At 36.8% G+C, this 16,536-nt stretch overlaps 1 protein-coding gene across 1 annotated transcript in view; it reads right to left on the bottom strand.

Moving 5' to 3' along the window:
- ROBO1 (roundabout, axon guidance receptor, homolog 1 (Drosophila)) overlaps positions 1-16,536 on the bottom strand; it is a 627,322-nt gene that overhangs the window by 357,841 nt on the left and 252,945 nt on the right. The window contains exon 2 of the mRNA XM_010002162.1: positions 7,772-7,855. Within this exon, the coding sequence (XP_010000464.1) occupies positions 7,772-7,855 (84 nt within the window). The remainder of the gene's footprint in view (positions 1-7,771; positions 7,856-16,536) is intronic.

Here is a 16,536-nt window from a genome sequence, read left to right as displayed (position 1 = left end):
TTCGGAGTACTGCATCCAATTAGGGGCTTCCCAGTACCAGTACAAGAAAGACATTGATAAACTGGGTTGATTTTGACAGAGGGTCACCAGGATGGTCAGGACTGGAGCACTTGCCTGGGAGGCTGAGAGACCAGGGTTTGTTCTGCCTGGGGAAGAGGCAGTTATAGGGGGAAAGAACACCCATGTGCCTCTACCGACACGGAGGTCACTGAGGAGATGGAGACACGTTCCACATAATGTTCTATCGAAGGGTGAGAAACAACAGGCATAAGTCAAAACAAAGGAGGTTCAGACTGAATATAAGAAGTTGTTGTTTTTTCCTGTATGAGGAGAGGCTGTCAGTGAAGTGTGTGGCTCAGAGAGGCTGTGTCAGCCCTGTCTTCGGAAATTATAAAGATCTGACTGGATCAAGCCTTGAGCAGCCTGATCTGACCTCAAACCTGATGCTGCTTGCACAGGAAGCTGGACTAGAGACCTTCAGTAGTTGTTTCTAATCTGAAATACACTGTAAATCCATGGTCTTATATAGTAGTTATTCTGAAAATTACCAACAGTGCTAATGCATGAATCATAAGAAATTACCTTTCAAATTTTTTTGCCAGTTAACACTCAAGAAAGTGCATTATTTTTAACATGATAAACAAAGGTCATATATTATAGTGTATTTCACTGCTATGCATTTAATGAGACCATGTGCATTACTAACTTCCTACTTGTTTAAATAAAACCAATTGCCTGCTTAAAATAAAAGATTAACTTGTGTAACACACTCACATGAGGATGGGAAGTGATTTTCTTTTACCTTTCTCATCCTGTGATAATTCATACTCTTTTGACCTACTGGCAGAAATTTGTATTTCTGAACATCTTCACAAATTGCTTTGCATACTTAATTCACTGAACTGACAGCAGTGTCTGAAGGCAATTTGCTCTGTCTTTACTCTTGCTAGGAGGCCCTCAGCAGCAAGCCTCTCAGCAACATGAGGGGTTCCTGTCTGTGACAATCCAAATGGAAAAGCGAAAGTTTAATATGCCTTTTGTTTTGATTTTACTTGTCTCATGATCAATTAGGAAAACATGGGCTCAAGATTAAGATGCTCATCCTAGGAAATCCAATCTAGCATGCATAATCTAACATAACCTATTGCAAATTTGAATCTTTGGAAAGGAGATTTCAAGCTCTGTTTGAAAACTACTCTGGAATCCGCTGCTGTAAAACATCCTACATTTCTATAATAAATTTCTATCCTAAATTAACTAGGCAAATGTTATGCCTGATTTTTTATTATTATTATTTTTTAAATAAGCATAACAGTATCCATCTGTTCCTGGATTTAGAGTGCAGATGTACTCTAAGAAGTAACTTTGTGAAATTGGTATCATGGGGCTCTGTGTTTGTTCTTAAAGTGATTCAAAAGCACACTTGCTCAGTTGGCAAGTTTTAAAAAAGAGAAAGACTACGAGAAAGGTCTGAACTGCTAGCTTTGCCTGTATCCTGAGATGTAAAAGTCAAGCAGAAGCTACTGAGTATTAGCACTAGCAATAAGTATTCTGTTACTGCAATTAAATCAACGTTGCTGCAATCTAATCTAGTCATTCATTCAGGTCTGTAAGATGTCTAATGGTTCTGCAGTGCAAACAAGTGTTTGTTTTTCTCTTCAGATTGTTGGACATGCTAAACTCAGTGCAATATGAAACTTACCAATAGCTTATTTGGAATACTTGTACAGAATCAAGTTTTTTTTTTGTTCAGACAGTGCTACCTGCCTGCTTCATATCTAAAATTACAGCTTCCTCACAACCCAAAATATCCAAACTCGACAACCTACATCTTCCTTCCCCACTTTTTGCATCCCATTAGCCAAACTCTCATTTTGTGTTAGGTGTTTTTTCCTAATATCCCTCATTCTTTCCAAATAATCTTTAAACTAAATACAATAATTCAGAAGGAATGTCAAATAAAACAGCAACTATTTTTTACAACATTCTTAGGCATCATGCTGTTGCGTATCCTAGCTTTTTCTTCTACTATCTCTTCCTCTCACTCACAAAATCTGTGTGTGCATTTCCTACCTCTACTAATCTGTTAGAAAAGACATGGCTGAAAAATACTCCATTTCTCACTGGATAAGGATTACTGTAGATTTCCACCTTTGATGTCAAAGAAGTCTTAAAAGTTTTTTCTTGAATGTGTTTTTAGAACTACGACTTTCCAAAAAAAGGCACTCTTGTAATACATAGGATAACCTATGTAAGATTACTGGAATATAAGAAGAAATGCTTTAGAAATGGCCATGCAACAAAGAGTGATTTCCCCTTCATTTCTTGAAATACTCGGCAAGGGCAATCTGTCTTATTTGACAGAGGACAAGTGGTGATCCACTATGAACAATTCTCCTGATCACGTAACACCACAGTAGTAGAAAAGAAAGTCAATGCAAGAGAAAGGGATGGAATCGCTTGTCATGTAAATGAACATTTCTGGAATTATTTCATTATTAAAATTAGAGGAAAAAAAAAACAAAACTCAAGGCTAACTTTGGGTCACAAGTAGGAACTACAGGATTTCTTTGCATGCTAGAAAAGTAATTTTCAAAAATACTAATAAAAAGCTTATTTGGAAAGATTATTTTAAACAAAACATGAATCTACTTAGTGAGGAGTGGTGATCCTCATCGGCAAATGTTGGACTTTATAGTGTTAATTTAACAAGCCATCATTTGGGTCTCTCTAACACAAGTGATACTCTGTGATCTGTTAAATGATCCCCGATATTTATGTCACAGTTGGTTTAACAGGAAATATGCTACTTCCTGGAATATAATGCATGTGCACACTTCAACAGCACAGCACAATGGAATCTTAGAGATTACTCTGTGGCCACCGATTCTGTGGAAAATAACAGAGGTTCATATTTGACTCTTACAGCTCTTGCACTATTTTGGAGAGGAAAAAATAAGGTTTTGAGCTAAGAGTGAACAGTTTATTAATCAGGCTGGCAAACAAGATGTAAAATCTGATGTGGAAAATACCCTTTTGTTGAAAATCTGCCCTAACAGGTAAATGTGAAACAGAAAAGTATGTTTAGTAGTTTTAGTCAAGACAGTTTTAGCCTATGCTCTTCTTTAGGTTTACTTAATCCCTGGTCCATGCTTCAGTGTTGTGGCTTTCAAAACTGCTCGGGCACTAGGGGATATAATCCAGCACATCATCTGCTTCATTTGTCCACTAACCACAAGTTCTACTCCTGGTAATCCTGACATTATTGAAGATCCTTCCTTTCAGAAGTTTGTGGGGTTTTTTTTCCAAATTCTCTATCTCCTGAGTTCCTCAGGTATCTTATTAGTGTGATTTTCTGTATTTCTTCTCTGACATAAAGTGAGACCTTTCCTAGATCTTTTTCCTTGCTTCCCTATTCTGTTTGTTCCAGTACTTGTCTCTAGGACTTAAGTTTAAAAAAAAATAAAAATGATGGGTACCTTAAGGGTTTCTTTGCACTCTAAAATAACTGCCCCAAAACTAGTCTTCATCTGACATCTCTACAGTATAAACTTGACAAAGGACTGAATTCCTTCTTGAATCTTCCATTCTCCTTTCTTCCTTTGGTGATTAGAAAAGATTTCATTATATTCTCTGGTGCACATTTCTATCACCTGGTTTTCCTTCCAGAACCTAGATCCAAACTGATGGAGAGGTGGGATTACTTGCAATCTTTTTTAGGTATCTGTGTCACTGTTAGTCATCTAAAGTTCCCTTCAAGTCTGTAGAAAGAAAACCAGGCATGGTTATAGAGCATTTCAGAAAACTACTTCTGATGTCTTCCTTAAGGCAAATTAAATATAACACAAAATATCTATAGCATAAGGTTTTATTCTATTGAATATCGCTGTGATCTGGCCTGTTCTTCATGCACATAGTTAAAATAGTAATTTAGATTTTTACTTTTACACATCTTAACTATGTGATTATTTTCCAGTCTGCCCTCAACAGAACAGATCTTCTTTTGTGAAGATCCAGGCAAGGTGATCTTCCGGGCTCATTTCTTTAAACTGACAGAATTATGGTTAAAGGTTTTTGGTTGGTTTTAATTCTAAAACTATTACGGAATCAATCCAGATACATCTACCGACTTTGATATGCTACCTATGTGGTCACATCAACTTTTAGATGGTTTTTATTCTTAGCATTTCTCTCCTACCAAATATGCCACAGAAAACCTTCCAAAATATTGCCTTTAATGTAGATGTGTTCACAGACTCTACATTTGGGTCTACAGTTAATAGCTAGTAATAATAATTTTCATAATAAAAAGGTGATGATCTATTAAAACTGCAATGACCTATTGGATATCACATTACTATCTTGATTAGGGAGATAAAAAAAAAAAAAAAAAAATCTAGCATTTGGTCCTGTAACATACTGAGGATCATAATAAGTTAAATACTAATTCATCATTTTCCCCCAATAACAGTCTTAAAATTTCTCAATTTCAATCTTTATCTGAAATATCTTGGGCTAGCAACTCCTCTCATGTGTTTGGTATAAGCTTACTTCTCAAGGCAAGTGCTCACGTCCACAGTGGAGACAACACAACATGGATAGCCAGAATTCCCCTGATTTAAAGCGGACTTTGGAAGAACACACTGAAACACTCTGTAGGAGACATGTACCTCCACTCAAAAATAGCATGAAACAGCTGCATATATTCACAATAAAAAACATAAACAGAAAGAAAAATATGTAGTAAAATTATAATATTTTACCCTGAAACTTTGCATATTAGCAAATGGTTTGCTTATTTACCTCAAAGCTAAACTTTTATGGAACTGGAAGGAAGATGTGCCCTACAGATGTGACACTGCTTAGTATGAGTAAACATTTATGATCCTACTCTATAACAACAATTACTAGCTTGTTTGTGTTTTATCCATTCAGACACTACCTGAAGATAAAAACAGGATTAAAAAATAAACTGCTGCTTCTTTTTTTGCCATGGGTCCAGACATTCTGGACTACCTGAGTGATTTCAGTAGAGTCAGAGAACTGTGTGTACAAACAAGCTTCTGGAATGGCTTTCCTTTTGGAAAACAGAATTCTACAGATAAAACAAAAATGTTATCTAAGAATACTTCTGTATAATACAGAAACTCCATATTAGGCCGACATAAATGAGCCCATGAATTAGAAAAGAAATTTACTTTACCTATAAGATCGTATTACAGTTAATGATATTTTCAAAAAAACCTTACTGGTTAGTACAGAAACCTGTTGGACTAATTCTAATAAATACTTCAGGGCTTTTCCATATAAACAAAGGTATGTACACATATTGCTACTGATTTCTATTAAATAGTAGAGAAAAAACACTGGATCATTAAATCTTTAACCACTAAAGTCTTGGTAGTTCCTTCATTCAGTGCTCATTCAAGCAGAGGCACAAAACTTCCAATTAAGCAAAACCAGCCACCCTCTCAGTTTTCATTTTTGTTCAGCTTGTGTTTGCTTCTAACTTGATCCTGATTTTTGTGCTTGCTTGGAAAATGTCTATTAACATACAGTCTAGAGTTAAGATTGGGAGCCTCTGGGGAACTACTGGACCAGGGTCTGATTTTGTCGGTTCTCCCAAATGACCCCATTAGTCTATGAGAGGCTGGTTAAACAGCTGCAATGCCCTGCAGAGGCCCTGTCCTCAGACACAGCACCCAGGTGCACACAAGCACCTTGGTATAAAGGAAGGATCCTTGTGAGTGGACAGATGCAGAAGGGTCTTTGCTCTGCTCAGAAGGTCAGGCCAGGTCCCCATGATCAGAGGAGAGCTACTGTCTTAAACACAGCCATATATACCTTACACTGCCCTGCATGGGGGACCATGCTCTCTGCTGTGGAGCAGCATCACCTGCAGCCCTTGCCTGCTCTGCCTGCCATCACCCACCCAGCCTGCTTGCTATGAGTCCTGTGCCAAGCCCCCAGCCCTCTCGGAAACACACCAGTGGGGAACAAGCGATGTTGTCTACCCTAGAATTCTTATTCTCTGCTACTCTCGTGGCAAAGGGGGCTTGTGAAGGGCACATATAGGGCCCCCTCTCCCACAGCCATGGGCAGTTGTGAGGCTGTCAGGGGTGGGAAGCTGTCTGTCAGGTACCAACCTCAGGCCAGGCAGAGGTGAGGGAGCAAAAGGGAAACCGGCTGCTCTTCTCTAGGCAAAACTAAGCAAACTTAAAAATAGAATCCAACTTGTGGTCCCAAATAAATTATTGGCTGCCTAAACACAGGACTCAAACATCACTATTCCCAGCCTTATTTTCTGAAAACAAAAAAAATCTAACTTACAGTGAGCTAAAACAGAATTATTTAAGCAATATCAGTTTTCATTTTCTCAATGTGATGACTCAGTTTGCATCAGGGAGGGTAGATCTGACAAACTCAGAGAGTGAGGCAGGGGGAGAATTTACGGAAGAGAAAAAAAAAAGGAATATTTAGAAGATAGAAAAGTCTAAACGATCCACATGCAGCAGGGTCTATGCTATGGTTTTCTAAGAAGGCATCTGTTTTCTTGACTGAGGGGAAATTTGTATTGCATTGTTTTTTAAACTTTTTTTATTTGAAAAAAGTATTTTAAAGTATTTTAAACTGGAATAAAACCACATGTCAAGGTTTTAAACCACATGCAGGGGTGACTGTGAGGGGTAGATGATGAAAGCTGTAATCAATGTAAGTGGAGTATAACAGACCTGAAGATTTATGAATGGACAATAAATTACTCCCTCTCTCTTTTATCTACCTATCCTCTTCTTGTATCCTGTAAGACTGTCTTAGTTATAACTGTCTGATTCACACACTTTTGTTAACCAGATTAATTTTACACAATGTAGTAGCAGTACCAATAAAGTATTTAAAGAACATCTTCCAGTTAAATGTCCAACTCATTCTCCTCTTTCTCTTTCCAAAAGTTGCTGTCACCAGAAGCATTAAAACTTACCTTCAAAACCTGTAAGTTATTTAGATCTACAGTCTGCCACTTTATGGGGCCACCGGTAATTTATGAAAGCCCTAGACTTGGGGATTCTGTGACTGAGCCCAGGCTGTGCTCAGTAGCGTGACTCGTGGAGCTGGATATGATTTCAGCATGCAGAGGAGTTACAGAAATGGGTTCCTCAGAGTCACTGCTACCACACACCGTATGTTGCTGCTTATCTGTGGCTTTTCTTATTTGGCCTAGAGACACATTTCTCTAGTTTATGCAAAGCAGAAGTCAACAAAACAGATTCTTCTCCAATCACATTTTCATTTCACTTGATTTCATTTTTTTTTTTTTCTTTTCCCCTGCTGCAATATGTTTTACTTTTGTTCATAACAGAAACAAAGCCAAAAAAACCACCAAAAACACACAACAACAAAAAAACCCCAAATAAACAAATGGAAAAATCCCTGCCTTTAGTCTTTGGAAAATTTCTCTGAAATTACATATTGCCTCATGCACTAATACACACAATTAGAAGGAAAAGAATGGGTGCATTCTTTCAACAATAAAAAATTACTTAAATAACTGAAATGCACTAAGACACACACACAAAAAAAATGAGTCTTGGTGAGTTAAAAGGCACAATAACATTTCTCAATAGTACGAACAATGTCGAACTTCTAGGGTGATGGTGAACAACAGCTAACTAGCAAAGATGATTAAAAAACTGTGTACAGGTGGTAATGGCAGATGCAGGTGGAAAGCCTCAGAAGTAGGCAGTCAGGAATATTTTGGAAAGATTCACTCTACCTGTGTAGCCCAGCGAATTGTCACCATTATCAGAGGTGGGGAGTGGTGTCCCGCTGTCGTTCCCCCTCTCTAGGTCGTCGGAGTCTGTCGGAAACAACACCAGAGCTGCTGATGGGGTCACAGTAGTAACAGTAGTTGCCATTTCGATCACAACACGTCCAGACACAATTAACTCCACACATGACAGCAAGAGCCACAGTGCCAGCACACGGCACGCTTCATCCTTCCCCTGCCTGCATGGTGGTACCCAGTGAAAGGTGGCTGAGAGCATTGCCTGGGGTCCCCAAAACGCTGCCCGCTGTCCCTCTCTGTCCCTTCCAAATCTCACTCTGCAGCCCGCCAGGCGCGGTGGCCACCCTGCCAACCAGCCAGCACAGGCTGTGGTGAGCATATGGGGACGGGAAGGCAGGGGAGCTGAATGCTAGCATTGCTAATTTTCCACCTTATTGTTAATCAAAGCTATTGACTGTGATCACTCCCCATCATCGCTTCATCTCCTGGCAATTACAGACTCAGGGGACTTCACCTCTTTGTGGGCAGGAGGCGGGGGGGACAACTGTGTCTTGGCAAGCACGGAGGGGAGGAGCGGGGGAGACTGCTCTACCTCTCTGGAAGATGGAGCAGTGGAAAGGGGTAGAGCCCCTCTGTGAAAAGGCAACAGTTTAGCAACATAGGAAGTAAGACGCATTTTCTGAGTTGAAAGATGCTTGCAAGAAAAAATTTCAATTTTGATGTCACATAAAAAAAAAAAAAAAGGAAAGGGAAGGCAGCTGGTCAGATAAACACATAAATTAATACGTGTTTTAAGACCCCAGGATCAATTGCTGATCCAAACACCACAAAACACCACAAAGATAACTCAGGACAATAATGAACTAAATAATTCAAAGAAAAAAATATAATAAAAATGACAGTGGCTCTGAAAACAAAACAGCACAACTCAAAGGAATTTGTTGTCAATATCACTAGATATTTTCACTCTCATCTATACAGCTTAATGCAAAACTGTTTATAAAACTTAATCTCTATTTTTAATTTACTTTTGGTAGTGCACTGTCCAACAGATAACCCCTAAAACCAGACATTCCTATTTTGTTAAAAAAAACCCCTACAAAACCAAAACAACTGCAAGAAGCAAATCTCTTTGCAAGAGTATCACTAACACAACAATAGGCTGCTTATTTCTTTTTTACTGTTGACAGGTGTCAGATAATTTATTAATTATTTTAAAGACCCTGAACAGGAAAGATGTGTTTTGCTCCCTCACACACACATATTCTTGACTTCTATAATTACTTTCTTTTCAACAAAATTCACATACTGCTAGAAATCATTCTGAAGTTTCACAACACACCTAAAGCAATTATTTATGAAATCAAACAAGAATAAACAGAAGTGGTTTTGTTTGTTGTTTTTTTTTTTTCCTGGAGGCTTAATTTTGCTAGCTCATTTTTAAAATGTGATGCCAAATGTTTATATTCTCCATTTGTCTTTTAAGCAATCTTACAGGAACAGCATCCTTATGAATGAGTATCTTTTTAATGAATTACAAAGGAAAAACAAAAAGAAAAACAAAATCCTCAAGACCAATCCATTTAAGGGGGACTCAGTAGAAAAACATTACGAAAAAATTGTCAGTTAAACAACTGATGTGCAAATTAAGAAAATAAAAGACAAAAAAACCCCAACAAGCCAACCAAACACTATGATGTGTCATCCTGGCAGATGAAGAAAGTGAAATATGTTCATTTATTGGTCCATTCATCTTTGCTGGCTTGCTAATGGACAACGTCATGTACATCGTTTAAATCTGCTCTGAAAATGTCTGTAAAGTGACTGGATAAACATTCTGCTTCTCCAGATTGCTCACTTATTTGCATTCAAGGGTTGATTGGGTCAGAGTTTTAAATCACAACAGTAAAGGACAGAAAGACGTGACTTTTAATTGAATTAAGAGGCAGAGGTTGTGCCTACTTTTTTTTAGGGGAAATGTTTATAACCAACTAAATAAAGCTCAAACCGAGATTTCAAGCAAAAAGCCCACTGATGATAATTTTGAAAAATTAATTTCCTTCTAGGAGATTTAACCACATGCTACTCAAAATTATGAAGAAGGAAGAAGATGCACTGAAAGCTACTAGAGTGTTCTACGTGTCAGTGTAACGTCTGGTGTCATGTGCAAAATATATTTGCATAGCGAAATCATCTTTTGTACCCAAGATATTCCCTCAAACAGCATTGCCAAAAATTTGCCAACCCTCCTTGTTACACCTCACAAAATGACTGATTCTAGTGTCCTTTAGCATGACTCACTTAGGAGTATAGTTAGAAGTCCCCATTTCAGAAATTATGTGCATTTAATACATTCAACAGGACATGAGAGCAGCAGCTTAAAAAAACTACGCTACAACTACTTGCAGCCCTTTAGGCACAAATATCTTGGCTTCAGTCCCTCCACTAATAGAAATGAAGGGATCAGTCTCATTTTCAAACAACTGATATTTATGTAATATCTGTTAGTGACAACCTACTTACTATTTACAATACAAAAGCACACAGACTTTATTTACTCTCTTATTCTTTGAGAAATGCTACTTTTTGGCTGAGTAAAAATAACATTATATATAAATATAAATAACATTATATTCATAAATAATATTATATTCAGCTAATGTTAAATTACGGTCTCTGTCTGGAAATGACTTTCACTAATGACAATCCTTGAAATTCAGTTCTTGCTGTGGGTGAATTCTACTGTTTTCACTGAACAATAACTCTGCACCCAAGTCCTACATTTTGAGATGTGATTCCCTGCACTGGAATGAATTTTATTTCAGCTCTGTCACAAGATTCAGCTTTGTCTTTGCCTGCAAAACTTAACATAAAAGATAAAACTTAACAGAAAGAAATACCACAGACTTAAACAGCACGTTTCACCATGAGACTGCTGCAAAGGTACTCTGTTGAATGGGTGGCAAAGGACCTGAATGTAAAGCCATGATGCATTTACTTCTACTGCCTTGCCGTAGGATCAGACAATTTTCCACTTGGCTTTACTAAACATAATGAACCATTTTCTTATCATAACACTTTTTGAACTAGTTGCAGTGCCAAAAAAAGTGAAGGGAATGAATTATATAACTTGGAACAATTCACCTGATGTATGAAAAAAGTACAGCTCAGTCTGAGTCAAAGCAGGGGCTGAACTCAGTGCCTCTTGTCTCTTAGAGAATGCCATAATCACTCTATAACAGGCTTCACAGAACTGACAAACAAAGATGACCCTCAAAACAACTGAAAGTCTTGGTTGAATTTCTGTATCAGACAGGAGGAATTTAAACCAAGGTCTCAGGCATCCTAGCTGCTCAGAAAAGCCTATTTGCAGTAAAATAAAACTTACACTTAAAAAAATGCCTAAGCAGCAATTGGTTTATTCATTAAGTAAAAAAAAACAAACAAACATAACAACAAAACAAAAACTAAGAAAACAAACTCCAAGATTTCATTAAACAGAAAATTGCTTTTTACCTGCAACTATGCAAAACTTCAGGAAGAAAATAAAAGGAATTCCCTACTACCCCTCTTTTCTTTTTTTTTTCCTTTTTTTTTTTTTTTCTTTTTCTTAATACTTTCAAACTGGTTTATTTTTTAAAAGGAAGATGAAAAGTGAAGCCTTGACTACCAAACTAAAAAAAAGAAGTGAGCTGCCCTTTATCCTTTTCTTTCACAGGAGCATTTGAGAGGTGTCTCATTTGAAAGAAGGAACACCCTCCTCATGATGAAAAATACCTCATTCCCTCTTTCTATGGCCATATTCACAGTCACCATTTTTTCAGTTGGACAAGTACATAAAGGCATTAAAAAAAAATGAAGAAACTTCTATTTTAACTTGACTGGAGAGTGCTATGTTTACCAGCACTAACTGGTCTAGTTTTTGGTGAAATGGTTTCAAGTCTAGTCAGAGCAACCCAAGAACAGATAACAGAGCAGCAACAGGATTTAGCTTAATGATACAAGTTGAAAACATGTTTAGGTGGTTCAGTGGTAGTCAGATAGCACTAAAGAGGTATGTGAATATGGGGAAGCTTTTCCAATGAAATTTCCACTGAAATTTTATTGGAGTCCATCAATATCCACTAAACACCACTCATTAATTTACATGTCTTTAACTTTTAAAATGACCAGAAAATCTAAGTACTACATATTTACTATTGTTATTCATTCTTTTATTTCCTACCACACCTCAGAACAGACACATTTATTTTTGCAAGTATTTATATTCAAATGCTTTGTGCAATCCTAACCTCAAATATTATATCAAATATGCTTTTAACCATGGTTCTGCTATTCATTGAAAATTCAGCAGTGATTTCCACCCCCACACAGGTAACAGAAAGTGGTGCCATCAGTTACTCTTTCTTTTGTACCAAGGAGATGTGTCTGCATGACACCTTTTATGGATGACATATCCTTAAAAGTCCCCAATGATTCAGTATTGATGTTCTGGTCCATCCTCCTGGAGGACATAAAGACAAATTGAAAAGACTTACACAGAAACAATTTCTTGATACTGTTGGAATCTCACTTGAGTTTTTACACAGGTGACTGTTTATCTGAAATTAAAGCCACCTTCTGAAAAATGTCTGACTACAAAAATAGTAATTGTTACCATATTTAATGCAAAAAATATATAAATTTATTATTTCTTGTTACTTTTCTCTAAATTTCACTATCCTGATCAGCTCAGAGGTACAAAATTAGGAGGAAACATCATGAACATCTGTGTGTAAATAAACATTAATAAAAGATTAGGGTGAAGCAAATTAATATAAACTACTATCAATATTAGAATTGTGTTCTACAAATTGGATCAATTCTCATTGATTCCTTTCTAGTGATCTAGAGAAATTTAGGAAGAGACATCAGAAAAAAAACAACAAACAACTGTGACCACATCAAACCACAACCTCAGATGAGGAAATACATTAGTAGCTTGTTTAATTGTTTTGGTTTGTTTGTTTGTTTGTTTGTTTGGGATTTGGTTTTGGTTTTGTCTCCAGTGTTTTGATTTATTCTAGGGTTTTCATTGGAGTTCTAGTAGAAATACAATATAATATGTCTTTAGGTTTATTTAATTTCATTCTATTTCTTAATTTTGTTATATATAATGACAAAACATTTTATCCTATCAGAGTATAGATAAGTAAGGATAACACCTAAGGTAGAACTACCATTGAAGTTAAATTAATGTATCTGTGAGAAGTAACTTTTGTAGAGGGAAGTACTAGCTAAAATTTTATGTTTATTCAGAAAAGTGCAGATAAGCTTTCAAGAATGTAGACCTATTCTTCAGATCTGGAACAAAAAGAAAAAACGAAGCTATGTGCAGAATTTGGGACAATTAGGCCACCCTTAGACTATCACAGCTTTTTAAACACTTCTGTATCAGAAGCCTATGTAAGCACATGGCTGATTAATCTGGAGAATATTCTTACTGATGTTTCATATTAGCTGAAAGGAAGTATTCTATTATTTTTCATAAGATGTTCACATTCAGCCAGCTAACTTGTTTAAGTTTGATAACTTCAGGGAGTTATGACTACTTTTGTCAGCTGAGAGAGAACTTCTCAAGAGATTTCTGATTACCGTGGGAACTACAATCAAGACATTTAAATAATAACAACTAGCACCATGTACAGTTGAAGAACAGGTTATGCAAGCTTCCCATACAATCCTCCAACTCCACTGGTCTTGCAGTAATCCCCTAGCCATTGTAATAAAGTCTATGAGACTACACCCAGTTCTCCAGGCATTAACCCCTGGAGGTGCTTCTGTGACTTTAGACCTTGAAGGTGGTTTTGAGGCTGAATTATGCAGCTACTTTACAAGTAGTTGCCCCCAAAAGCGTAGCAAAGAACCGGGTTCATTTTCTTTTTACTGTAGAATGGGAACACAGAAAGACAGCACCATGCTTAATTACTCCATATTTTATTCAGCTGCCTGGTGAACTTAGGAAAGGTGATAATTCCCCTCATTAATGACTATTACAAACAATGAAAATGCAGGAACTGATTCAACGCACCAACCCCACCAGCCTTACAGTCACATGATTTGGATTAAAACTACCATAAACATGATCATTGGAGAGGATGCCCACAATTCAAGAGCTGGGAAAGCCCTTTCTCATTCCCTTGCTTTTCTGTATGTGCAAAGTCATCTTCTGAGTCATCAAAGATACATCTGCAACACAGCTGTGTCATTTACATTTTACTAGTTGATCTGCAGAGCTCAGCACAAAGACTAATATTAAATCAATGTATGTCAATGCTTGTTTATAGAAAGAACGGACACACTTGTGCTAATACGCTGTCCAGCAAGGGAATACATTGACATACTAAGTAAGCCTCTTAAAAATGCTATATATGCAAGAATATCTGATATCGGAAGAATCACAGGTTCTTTTTGTTGTGTTTGTTTGTTGTTTGTTTGTTGGTTTATTTTTATAATTTTTTTTTCAGAAGACAGTTCTGGCTCCTTTTCTAGCTGTCCTGGCTTGGTTTTCCCCCTCTCCTTTTAGGAGGACAGCCTTTTGAGCCTTTTAGCTGTTGCCAATTCATGGTTGCTTCCTCCCAACAGTGACTTCAGCCACATCATGATTGCTCATACCCTTAGCATATGGATTTCTCAGAGGAAATATGCCCAGTTCTTGCTCTTCTGTGATTCCCTTCCTTTTTGCCTTTTATAATCACAGCCCTTTGGCTAGGACAGACAAGCCTGCACACAGGACACATTCTGAAGTTCCTCTTCCTTTCATACTTAAGGCCACTCATATTCTATTTAATCTGTTTTCTGCACAAGGCAAAAACCTGATAATTAAATAATTTTTAAAAGAGGTTTTAGCCCTGTTGTAGTTTACAAAAAAGTATTTGTGGCCTAACAGAAATTAATTTAGCAAATAGTGTACAGGGATGGTTTTTAAGTTAAATGAAAATATGATTTGCCAGATAAAGAAGTATTCACTCTGACTAGTAAAAAGAAAAACATACCATGTCAATCAGTACAGCTCTGTAAGAATAAATTTACAAGCTACAAGCATTATCAACTCACAAATACATATCCATGAAAAGTACTAGTACATCAAGTCTGTCCAGAATTCCCTTTCCAATTAACCTTCTAAGACACTGAATTACCCACAGATATCAAATGATTCGCACTTGCTACACAACTTTTTAAATCCAAAGAACATTTTCTTTTACTCGTACTCAGTCGAGTTAAGTACTTCAGGGAAGTTTTCATCTTTTGTTATTAGATCATAGGGGTTCTTTCTATAAAGATCTTCCTAAGAGCTACTGCTTTTGTGCAGTGTAATGAAATGTATTCTACAAAGGAAGTTAAGTTTGTCCCTTGGAGAAAAGGCATACAACAGGTGTTCCTCCTTTCTTTGTTTACCTGAGCTGACTACTTGCTGCTCAAAATCATATCCTTAAGAAAACAAATGATGGACCGTGTAAGTATTCGCCTGGAAAATTTGATATTAGGCTGAAGTCCTTTCTTGTTAAAGCAGCAAAATGCTCCCATTGATTGTATGCAGTGTTATGTTAGCACAGCTGCAAATACTTCAGGGAAACGAGACAAAAAGCTACAAATAAAGAATTAGCAATTACTATCTAGCTCATAATGAAACATATGTATATCCCAATCAACTTAATAATTCTCTGTCTAAACCAGGAAATATTTATAAAATAGTAGTAAGTTAATGTAATAGTTCCTAGTGGTTCTTTAGCATCTTCCAGCTAGGAATTTAATTTCTCAGTGTGATTCATTTCAACAGAAAACACGGAGTCAAAATTTACCCCAAGTTTATGAACTCAAACTCCAGATAAAATAGAACATAGATGAAATTAAGTAGTCAGAATAATCAATAAGTCTTCAACCTCATCAGAATTCAGCTCTGCAAAATTAATACCAGATAAAAAATCACTCAACACAGCAAGGGGAGCTTGGGTTTACAAGGATCTACAGATTTCTCTAGATATTGTCAATTTGTAATATTGTGTACATTGAGCATGGGAATTACTAGCTAGAGGCTGTAATTTTGAAACAAAATAGGACCTTCAATAGATCCATGGGAACCACTGAAATAATTAGAGCTGTAACTAGAAGCACAGAGCCCAAAGCAATAAAGTATGAACACTGAAAAATGTTGTTTTAAACTACACAAATATAATGAGAAAAATGCCAGTGTAAATAACAAAAGCAATCACATCAAAATTTTGATGGATAAGACTATAAGGTTAGAAAAATGGACCAAATTACATAACTGTGTTTAAAAACCAACCAGACCTTTTGAGATAAATTGCCCAAATAAGACACAACCTTATCAGAAACTTCACTTTATGTGCTGGCAGATACAGGACAACATCTAAATAGCAAATGGAAGCAAACAATTAAGTCACCCTTAAAAAGCAAAACCAGAAAACCCATAGTGCTAAAGATCAGGGAATTAGACTCCTTGTAGCAAGGGACTCATTTATCATCACAGCATTGAACTGAAAATGGAAGCACAGATGACTGAGAAACCATTGTGTCAGATTTACTTGTAGAAAGTTTCCCAAGTATATCATTGCTGGCTAGGTCACAGCTTTAATATCTCAGAACTGAAGTACAACACTGTAAGAGTGACAGCTTGAAAAAAAGAAAAATTTCTTTAGCAAACCCCGATTGTTTGTTTGTCCTAACTTCATTAAATATGTTGGTGCAGCTGC

Source organism: Chaetura pelagica, unplaced genomic scaffold, assembly GCF_000747805.2.
Source record: "Chaetura pelagica isolate M959 unplaced genomic scaffold, ChaPel_1.0 scaffold627, whole genome shotgun sequence".
NCBI classification, from domain to species: domain Eukaryota; kingdom Metazoa; phylum Chordata; class Aves; order Apodiformes; family Apodidae; genus Chaetura; species Chaetura pelagica.
The sequence above is the reverse complement of the archived record's forward strand: the minus strand, read 5'-3'. Positions and strand labels throughout refer to the sequence as shown.